The following is an 11,497-nucleotide window of genomic DNA, read 5'->3' as shown; positions in this document are numbered from 1 at the left end:
TTCCAAAACCTACAATGAAGTTCAGTCTGGTTTAAAACATTTTGAATAATACATTCTGTTTAGAAATGCAGGATATCAGTTGCAAGTTTCAGCTGCTTATTTTACTTCATGGTATGCTTCGTATGATATTAATTTGTAATATTGATGTTACATATTCTACTTTATTCAGTCTTTATAATGTTTGAGATATATTTTATATGACTTCAGATAAATGTTAATGATTTTANAATAATAATACCTCTGGTTACTCAATGTCTTCTGAAAGCACGGAGTTACTTTCAGAAAGAGACTTGAGTTACCTTCAGAGAGGATTGGGTTACTATATTGTTAGCATAGATCCACTGTTCTCAGGGCTCAATAAGAGAAAGATAATAAGTTATACAATAACTTTAATGTCCAGAGTTTAAATGCAGTTAGTAACAGGCACAAAAAGCAAAAATAGTCAGTCATACGCTAATGTTCATGTTTATAATGTGAAAGTGATAGAGCGAAGTATAGACAAAGGAATAAAATAACAAAGAAATTTATTACTTGCTCGTTGCAATACAAGATTCTTTTAGGATGCCAACAAATACCTCTCTCACTAAATAATGCACAATAGAAAAATAAGACAAGATCAATTCCCAACAATAAAATTCACGTGGCAACACATACCCGAATCAATCGTCAAATTATCTAAAATTATACATAACTAGTAGTTATAATAATAAATAACATAACTAAGTAGTCATAAGCACCTAGTTGTCTAGGTGCTTATGACTACTTATAACTAATAAAAATAAAATAATTAATTAGAAAAACTAAAGAATAAGAACAGGGGATAGGAAAGAGGGTATCCACAATCTGTTGCAATATTCTATTTGTTGTTGGTATGTTGAGATGATATTTCTTCCTGGAATCATGAATGGGCTCAATTCTCTCACTATTTTATAATCAGTTTGAAGGGCTGACTGTGTTTTATATTCCTCACAATCAATTATTCTCTCTCTTCCCAAAGTCCTTGTCTCTACCATGCGAGGCTAAAACATACTGGGGAGACCGATTTTGCCATCTTACCTCTCTGGGTTCCTGCTCCGGAATGAGCCACATGTTACCCTTCTCACCCTCAGGGTTGCATTCCATCTATTGTTCTCATAGATTAGTTGTCCACATACCAAGAAGGAGGGTTAAACAAGAACATTCCAGAAAAATAAGACAATAGAAAAGATAGAAAGGGGGACAGGGAACAACAGTTTTAAAGTAATATACATTTATACAAAATATACATTGGAAATATGGCGTGTAGCCACAATAATTTCTAGCAGACTTTGGAAATCCCTTCACACTCATCATTCAATCCCCAAATCTTCTCAGTTTACACCTGTCCATAGCCTTGTCCATAGCTCCATTGTTCCACACTCCCCGTGCTTTTCCTTTACTTTTCTCTACTTCCACATACTTTTGTTTCACCCTTATAGCTTCTGAGATTTCCTTTTTTTGACATTACTCAACTTAGACTGGATGTGGGGGTTGTCACTAAAACTAAGGCAGTAAGCCACACTTTTTTATAATTCAAACCCTTAATGATGGCTCCTTAAATTTTAGAAGTTCTTGGAAAACTTGTCTTTGTCAAAATGTCTTTGAGATTAAATCTCATCTTCAAATGAAAATATCATAAAACAAAGTATTTCAACCAACATTTGAAAAATTGCTAGTTTTGATCAATTCTTTAAGACTGATTCTAAGGATGAGATTTAATCTGAAAAAAAATTTCTTGTTATTTTCCAAGGACTTCTTTAATTTAAAGAGATAATTGATTTGGATTTTATTTATATCATTTGTATATATAATAAAAAATATATAAATTATGGTAAAAAGTTGATATTCTGTTTTATTCTACAAGTTAAATAATAATAAATTTTTTGTCTTGTATTTTTATTTAAACATTGATCTCTAAATTGCATACCATAATTGAACTGAATGATGAATATATGTAAGCATGAATAAAAAATATTTTGAAATAAACATTATGATTTTATGAAAATAGTATTGAGGTATTAATTAATAAATGTAACTTTAAATCTTCTAAAACTACATTAAATTAAATTTCTAACTATATTAATGAAACTTAAAGTCTTAGAAAGTGAAAAATATTTTCTTTTAAATGGTTTCTTGATTTAAAAAAAGTAATTACTCATTTAATGTAACAACTGTTCCAAATTTACTTTTGAAGATGTTAATGTTTTATTAATATAAATTTTATATTTGCAGTTTAAAAGAGCACCAACATTAGATTATCATCTTACTATTTATGCCATTTGCCTTGGAAATTTTGTAATCTCATACATTTGGGAGGTAATTATTAAATTCATACTATTGAATTTTTCTTTTATTAAAGTAAAACTAAGAATATTCAAGTATTACATTTTGATATTTTTCTAAAAATATTAAGCATTTTTAAACATTACACTTTTTCTATAAATTATTTTTCAAAATTTTACAGGAAATAATTTATCAAATATGCATATAATTTTAATTAATTTTTATTTTGTATTAAAATATTGCATGATATTAATCAAAGTATAGGTTTTTCTCATATAACATAGTAGTTACATTCCAAAAAAGTGCTGTGTTATGTGAATCTGTGCTATAAAAAACACAGGACTAATAAAAAACATGATGTTATGTTCCAAAAGTTAACATAAGTATACTATTCTTTTATGTTACTAAGAGAAATATGTTTATTACAGCAACCAAAAGTTAATTATTGATTGGAAATAAATTAACAATCACAATTAAAAGTACTGAGAATAACAAGAACTTTTTGCAGTCAAATAGGTCTCAATTCTTGATTTCAAATACTCCCAGGTTCAGTTGGAATCACTTTGGATTGAGCATAGTAATAAAACTTTTTTGCACATGTAAAAGTGATTTTACTGTAAGAAAGTATTAACTGTATGACATTTATCTGGTATAGTTTAAAGATTTAAAAAATATATACTAAAATCTGTTAAAACAGAAAAAATTATTTTGTACCATGTGATTCTGATTTATATAGGTTTTACTACTGTATATATGTTGGTAATTTTTTTTAAAAATTAGGATAAGAGAGATTGATATATTGCTGTTATTGTTTGTCTTTTTTATTCTTTACATAAATAGCAATTAAAAAATTCTATTAACTTAACATTGCTTATATGAACAAAATATTTTATTGTTCATTGTTTTCAAATACTGTTGTACTCAGAAACATTATAAATTTTAAAAAATAACATTTTTGTTAACCATTAGCATACCATTGTTAACCATTAACATAATTTTATAAAAGTAGGATTTATATGTAGATTATTAATTCTCAAATTATATTAATTTAATTCTAAACAATTGTGAGAATATGTATGAAGGTAGAACTTTCTAGTCATTGGGATGTTATGACCTGCTCACGGTGTCATTGGATGGCATTAAAATATAGGAGGGTCTTAAATGCAAGTGGGGAGGGAAGTCGTGGATAATTTCTAATTGTTGCGAGTCCAGATGTCTATAAAACTCAGATGATCAGACAGGTTGGTTAAAAAATAACAAAGAATTTAATAGGTATATAGATTGGGTATAAACAATAAAATGAAACAAACTAAATTATCAACTAACTAAGCTACATACATCTCTAAAAGAGAGAGTTTACAATTTGTTCAAATAATAATACCTCTGGTTACTCAATGTCTTCTGAAAGCACGGAGTTACTTTCAGAAAGAGACTTGAGTTACCTTCAGAGAGGATTGGGTTACTATATTGGAGAGAGTTCGTTAGCTTCTATGCCATAGTCCACCTTCGATATGACAGAGTCATTCCTGGGTCATCTGTCTCCTTTATGGCAGTTGCTTATTATTATTGTCTGCTGGCTATTATGGCAGTTTCTTGTTATTGCTGCCTCAAATTTGCAGGGTTTTTCCTTTTTATTTTAACTTTCCTCCAATTGGGATTTAAAGTTTAGATCATCTGACAGGACATATGGGGAGTCAAACAGCCAGATGTTCATCAGAGATGTGTGATAACATCTTTTCCAAGGGAGGTTTTATTTTTTTTCCCATGAAAAGTGACAAAATGTGTCATTTTTGATGTTAAAATGTTACTTTAAATTGTTGATTAACTGAATAAATTTTTTTACTGATTAAATACAATTGTTCTCTACTCTCGAATTCTCACACAATAATTGCATATATTTTAATTAATTATATATTATCAAGAAAATTAGACATCATTTATATGCATAATCATATTGATTATTTTTAGGTATATTTTGTTCAAAAATTCTTGTTTGAACATGTTATTCCCGCACTCAAAAAAATGAAAGGTCCCATTCATCGCTATGAAAAAGTTGATCTTTCTATTGGCAACAATTGGCCACCTGTTGGGAAATATGAAACTATTCCTTTAAAATCAGATAGTTGTAAGTTATTCTTATTTTCATTATTATAGATGTTACAAAAATTTTATGTTTAATGGAAGATTCAAAATTTGTAACTCTTAGATTTAAAATATAATAGATTATCATGTAATTAATGAATAATTTTAGACAACAAGTAATCAGAGAAGGAGATTTAATTATATTTTAAATTTAAGAGTTTTGTAGTTTGTAAAGTTATGAATAATAAGTTAAGTAATGAATAACTTCATGTTTACATGGAATGTATGAATAGTATAATTAATAATTTTGTTTGTTAATTTGAAATAGTAACAATAAAATTTCAATAACTGTTTTTGAATTAGTGAAGAGAAACAGATCTCAAAGTAAGCTGGTTACTTTGAGATCTGCAATTTGAATATGTTACTAAGTAAATGCCCTTTTCATTTTTAGCATTTGATAAAATTATTTTGTTATTTTTGTCCCTATTCACATTATCTTCTTGGTCATATTCACTGTTTTTATATTACTGACTGCATTTTATATATGTACAAAGTGTATGTGTACACATTTACATTCACTGCAATTTAAGATGAAAAATAGTTATTTATTGAATTTATATATTTGTGGTGATTATATATAGTAGAGAGTCAAAAATCTGAATTTGGCCATTGAAAAATGGATATTAACCCTTTCAATCTTAAACTGAATGAACACAAATAATGAAGTTGTGTCTTTTGGCCTTGTGTTATTGACATTCATTCAGAATTCAAAATTTTTTAATTTTGAAATTATGATTAGTGTATGTTTTGTTTAAATGTAGTGATTCTGTAAACCTTAAGAAAAATAGTTTGTAAATAGTTTCTGATGCCAAACTTTCTTCAACCAATAAGATGCTAGCCAAACTCATAGCTAATCAGAAAAAAACAGCTATAATTGTAACCATGTTATTATATTGCAAGAGTTAAACAACTCTTGCAATATAACAACATTCTCAACTACAGTTCATGCTGTCAGAATGTAGTCACTGAGTTTTGAATTTGTAATTGACACTTCAGTCCGTAATTTGAGATATAGAGATTTTGGGAGGAAATTATTTGAGATTAACATGGAAAATAGTCTGGTAGTATACACATAATTTAACAATGCTTTAGATAACAAAAATTAATCCACACTTACAACTAGGTTTCCATAAATCAACATATAGTAATACTAACTATTCCTGTGTTTATAAAAGACGACAAATGTACTGGTATAGTGAAGTCTCTGATAGATGAATCATTACTAGGAAGCTAGGGTTTCAACACACTAACTACTCCATTAGTCATCTTTTATAACAGTCAGTGACCTCACAATAGATACAGTTGTCTGTATTCATTTATAAAATGATGTTTAGAACTTATTAAAATTATAAAAGTAATGCCAAGAAAAATGACTAGCCACTATTTTCCTCTGATAATATCTGTGTTTTCTATAGTTGAGATTTTAAATAAAATCCATGTGTGTTACGCAAAATTTTGTTAGGCCTACGGGCATGCTCAGTAGATAGTGCATTATCACAATAGGTTTTTGGTAGGTCAGTTTTTTACTTAATTTTTTAGCAGGAGTGTAAAGTCTTTTCTTCTAACTAAATAAATATCCCAAATTAAAAGAAATAATACATTAAAGTAAAAAATAAGACAGATTCTACCCATTACACCATACAGTTTAATAAAATGAAACAAAATAAATCAAAATGGTAATGAAGTTATCTTTAGTTTTGATTTTGTTAATAGAATGGCAGAAAGTAATGCTGTCAGACATAAAAAATGAAACATTACATGGTCAATCTAAGAATAGCAGGTTAAATAGATATAGTTACTTTAGTCAATAAAATAAACTTTATAGCAGTAAAAAGTGCAAAATTTCTAGGTCACTAGCATTATAATTATTAAGTCACATGTCATTGTCAATGAAATTGACTAACTGCTCATGAAAAAGTATTTTGAAAATTTATGTTTATAATAATAATAAATGCTAAAAACAACTTTAAAAATATTTTTAATTTAATTTTTTCATGTGGATAATATCAGTGTTACATAAGAATAAAGCAAACTGCTTTTTTAAATATTGTAATTTGAATAGTGTATGCTCAACCTGAAGATGGCATTTTGAAATGTTGAAAGTACACATTTTTAATTAAATAATTGAAGTAAACAACTTTAACACTGATAGACAGTTTGCTTCATTCTTACTCTATATTTGGCATCATGAAGAACATATTTATATTCAATGTTACATAAATAGAAACATCTAAAAATATGAATTGATATATACAATAGAAAACAAGAGAACTAAAGTTGAGGCATACCTGTATGTATTTTTCATAATTTCCTGAAAAAGTCAAACTGACAGGTGCGTGGTCTCATGATGCCAAATATAGAATAAGAATAAAACATGTCTATCAGTATTAAAGTTGTTTAATTAAAAATGAATACTTTTGACATTTCAAAATGTCATCTTCAGGTTTAGGATATATTATTAAATTTACAAATTACAATATTTAAAAAAACTATATTACACAAAAGAGTTTTCATGATTTTTAGTGGCGTTCTTAGTAAGTTTAGACAAAGGATAAACTGTTAGGCAAGCTTTTAATTGTAATTTAAAACAGATAACTTGTGAGTTATTTGAAGGAAATCACATTGTTATATATTTGTTGTTTCATCATATGATTTTTTTTGCAATTCAAATATAATTTTTTTCTGGAATCTGAGAATGAATGATATTCAAGATGGCCAAAAATTTCATCTGCTATAATTTTGCCAGGTTAAAATGGTATAAATTACTTTCTATAAATTAAATTATTTATCCAGTACATTTGTTTCTAGTGTTTAGAACTTTAAATATGTTCAATAACAAACAAATATTTTAAATTGGTTTGCAGCTACTATTGTAAGGTATTTTTTATCAATAGACTATTGTGGCAATTTTCTATTGATTACTTATTGAATTTCTTTCTTTAAAAATTACTATTTATACTTTTTGTTACAGAGCATTAATCATTAAAATCATTATATATATAAATTGACCACAATAAAATACAAATTAGTTATAAAATATTTAATAATATACTATTATTAAACTTATGACTATTATATGAAATATTTCTGTATATCATTAGATTTATCATACAGTGATGAAGTTGATGTTGGAATTTTAAGAAGATCATCAAAGTCATTTCAGAAGAGATGGTCACGACACAGTAGTGATATTCGCAATTCTCTTATAATGGGTTTGAGATCATCTGCTTCAGATTTTAAAGACATAAAATCAGAATCTAAGACAACACATACTTTTGTAACATTTCAGGACAACTATAAACATATAGTTCAAAATGATGAGAACAATACAATAATTCCAGCACAAGATTCATTTGTTTAATATTAATAATAAAAGTGAAACCATGTTGTGTTTAACTTAATTATTATTTAAATTGTTTTAAAAATTGACTTATTGACACATTATTATATCAGCAAAAAAAGTTCAATTTTATAATTAGCCAGAATAAATTCAAATACAATAACAACAAAAATCACTTCATCAATAATTTATATTTCGTATATTTTATGAATTAAATTACTTTAGAAAACTTTTAATTCTGATTTATCATTTCAACAGCAAAAATATATGATTTTATCACCTTAAAAATCACATGCAGATTTTATTATTTTAAACCTGCTATTAAAAAAAGCTTTTTTTTATTTCTGAGTATGTGTAATGCTGAGAGCATTAATATTATTTTCACCAACAATAAATTCCATTTAAATTAATGAACAATCATACTCATTGTAAGATTCATATGCTGATTGATTGAGAATAATGGAGTATGACATTCTTCCTGAGTATAAAAACTAAAAGACATTAATTAATCTTTTTTAAAATAATATTAATTTAAAAATGCATAAAAAGCAAATTATATTTCATCGGATTCATTTTATAAAATTTATATTCTAAATTAAAGTAACTAATTATTTAAAGTCTGACTTATTTATTGAAGGAAATGAAAATGAAACTGAATTTGTATTTAATTGAAAAAATTGAATTTTATTCATTATATCATAATTATACAGGATGTAGATAAAAATATTGCACCAGGTTACATCTCACTTCTGCTATGTAATAACTAAATGAAATTGCACTGGACTATAAGTAATTGGTAGTAGACTGTTTGTTGGTTTAGATGCCAGACACCACACCCAATCCCATTTTGCAGGGGGGGAAATCTTATAAAAGATAATGGCACGAATTACAAAATTGTAGAGTGTCTCAAGATCAATACAAAACATTTTTCATCTGGTTAATATACAGTGGAACCCCAGTTAACGAACGTAATCTGTTCCACGAGTCCGTTCGTTAACCGAAGCAATTTTTCCCATAGAAATTAATGCAAATACAATTAATGCGTTCTAGCCATCAGTATTTTTGTAATTTTATTTGTAAAATGGGTTTTCTTTAATGAAAATATAGGAAAACGTGCTCATAAACAGTCGATCTACGTTAAATTTTTGGAAAAAAAGGAAAGATTTGACGGGTATAAAAAACATCACATACGATCGTTAAAGTTCTAAAATGACAGATAGCAGAAACAATAGGCTAAATTATGAGCGAAAGGCTTATAGGTTTATCAACAATCTCCGATCAGAGTCGACGAACAGGTATCAAATAAACGCCTCGGAACAAACCTCGTGACCTGATCTGGTTTCAGTTTTCACCTGGAGACAAAGAAGAAAACAATCGGGAAGCGAGGAATGGGACACAGGACAAATCGTAAGGTGAGATTCAATGAAGAAATACTATAAAAACCCCGAATATCAAGGTAAAAACGCAGTTTCCTAAAAATTCTATGGCGATTAATCTGTGTCGTCTTCGTTTGGATTAAGCCTGAAGTCGTTCCCGCTAAAATTTGTGTTGTGTCTCGCGGACCGCTCCAGTCTTGCGGCTCTCACCTACCATCGCTTCTGTGACCAAGCAAACCCATCTCGTCCGCTCTGGGGCTACGACTGATCAGCTTGCACTATCGTAGGACCAGCGATAAGCCACTCCTCAGTGCCGAGAGAAAATACTGTAGATAAGCCATTTCCAACTACCTCAAATATGTAAGCATCTTCCCGTTCTAATAAACGATTTTCACTGTAAAATACTTGTCATCTTTGTCTCCTCCACCATCACCAACGTACGAATGGACCCTAGACCATCACCGACACACGATTAACTGATTTTCCCTAAAAGTCGGCAAGCTTACAAATTTGACACAAAAAGCCGTTAAGTTTATTATCCGAATTTTGTTTGTTATCTGAGACAAAAGTTTTGCAAAATAATAGTTTGTTAACCGATTTGGTCGTTAACCAGAACGTTCGTTAACCGGGGTTCCACTGTACTCAATGGGAGAGGCTTGATATTATCAAAAAGCAAGTGTTGGAACAATATGAGATCTTCTGCATGGCCTTAGAAATGCTAAGAATCAACATAATCCTAGAAGTTTTTTAAATTTTACACTATATAATGTAATTGATGATTATGAAGATTGGAGAATTGTTCCAATTTCACCTCTATAATAAAAGAAATATCTTTAAGATATTTCTTTTATTATAATTGTTCTATCTTTATTTTTCTTTCACAAAATGCAGAGATTTGAAGTGATTTGTAAATCTGCTAAAATATTTCCAAATATGATAATTTTTGATATTAATTAATACAAATTTCAGAAATAACAGAAATCACACAAGATTATTTTTTATGATGTAGTTTTTAATGTATTAATTATTCAAGGTATCATTTAATTAAACAATAGACTTTCTTATATACTTAAATTTATCTTTTATTTAGACATTAATTAAGAAGCAGATTAATATTTTACCAATTTTCATAGGAACAAATAAATTAAAAAATATGATTCAAACCATACACTACATACAGGGTAATCAAATAAAAGCCACAAGACAATGTGAGACGTTTAGTAATACCACAAATCAGACTTGGTGCCATAAGCAAGTTATGTTTGTTGCACTACCAGCAACAGCATCACCAAGTCAGATACCTCATGCTGCCTCTCATATTTTACTTTTTGTTTGATTATCCAATACTGTACTGTTGTAATGCATTCTAATATATTGTAATTTACTAATATAATAATGGATTCAATTAGAAAATTATCATTAATTTCATTTTCAAACAAAAAATTAAACAAAATAAAGAATCAAGTGAAGCAATTATTCAATAATTTTCCATTTCTTGTAATTAGAAGCAAACAGTATATAAAAACTTTATTTGATTTATACTTAATATTTATTATTGAAACATTGTTATTAGAAATACTGTCAAATTTAGTCTGTTATGAACATTTGAAATTTATACTAAAAGAATAACATAGTTCAGGTTTTTTCATTTGAAGTCTAAGTTTAGATATGAATGAACAAAAAATAATAATTTGACAAAAAATGCATTTTCACTTTTTTGAAAAAGATGATCATCTGTGCTTACCAGAAAATCATTAGTTGTCAACTCACATGACCATAATTTGTTTAAAAAGTGTAAATTGTGATTATTATTGTTTTGAAATTAAAAGTTTTAACCATTAGAAAAGCATTTATATCTAACAAAATAAATGTTATATATTTTATTTTACAATTTTCTCCAAAAAGTTATTTCTATTTTATCTATATTTTTAATATATAATAATAATAATAATGAATGTAATTCTTAATTTATATTTTATTTATTCTATGTGTTATATATTAAAAAATTTAACATTACATTAAATAATTTAATTATAGTGCATTACTTATTTTTTTTTTCATAAAAGTACATTATAATTAAGGCCAATAAATATTCCTAGCACAAAATTATGGAACTGTCTTACAGATATTCATTGTATTGATAAAAAAAATAAACATTTTACATTTATATATACAGTAGATCCCCCTATAAGACGGTAGATACGTTCCGTTCTTTATGAATCAATTTTGTAGGAATCATAGTTTACGGACTACGGCTGTTTGAAAGGTTTTCTTTCATAAAATTAATCGATTCTAGACTAATTCGACTCAACATTTCCAAAATACGTATATTTTTTTG

The 11,497-nt window shown here is 27.4% G+C and overlaps 1 protein-coding gene across 1 annotated transcript; it reads left to right on the top strand.

Annotated features, from left to right (window-relative positions):
• Positions 1–2,048: 2,048 nt before the first annotated feature.
• LOC111635387 lies at positions 2,049–7,850 on the top strand. Its single transcript, XM_023380340.1, has 3 exons — positions 2,049–2,334; positions 4,270–4,426; positions 7,545–7,850. Exons 2-3 carry the CDS (start codon positions 4,324–4,326, stop codon positions 7,802–7,804), a joined length of 363 nt encoding a protein of 120 aa, XP_023236108.1. The 5' UTR covers positions 2,049–2,334; positions 4,270–4,323; the 3' UTR covers positions 7,805–7,850.
• Positions 7,851–11,497: the final 3,647 nt, after the last annotated feature.

The sequence above is a fragment of the Centruroides sculpturatus genome, unplaced genomic scaffold, assembly GCF_000671375.1.
Source record: "Centruroides sculpturatus isolate CEXI.00-Female unplaced genomic scaffold, Cexi_2.0 scaffold955, whole genome shotgun sequence".
NCBI lineage: Eukaryota > Metazoa > Arthropoda > Arachnida > Scorpiones > Buthidae > Centruroides > Centruroides sculpturatus.
This window is presented reverse-complemented; position numbering and strand designations above follow the sequence as displayed.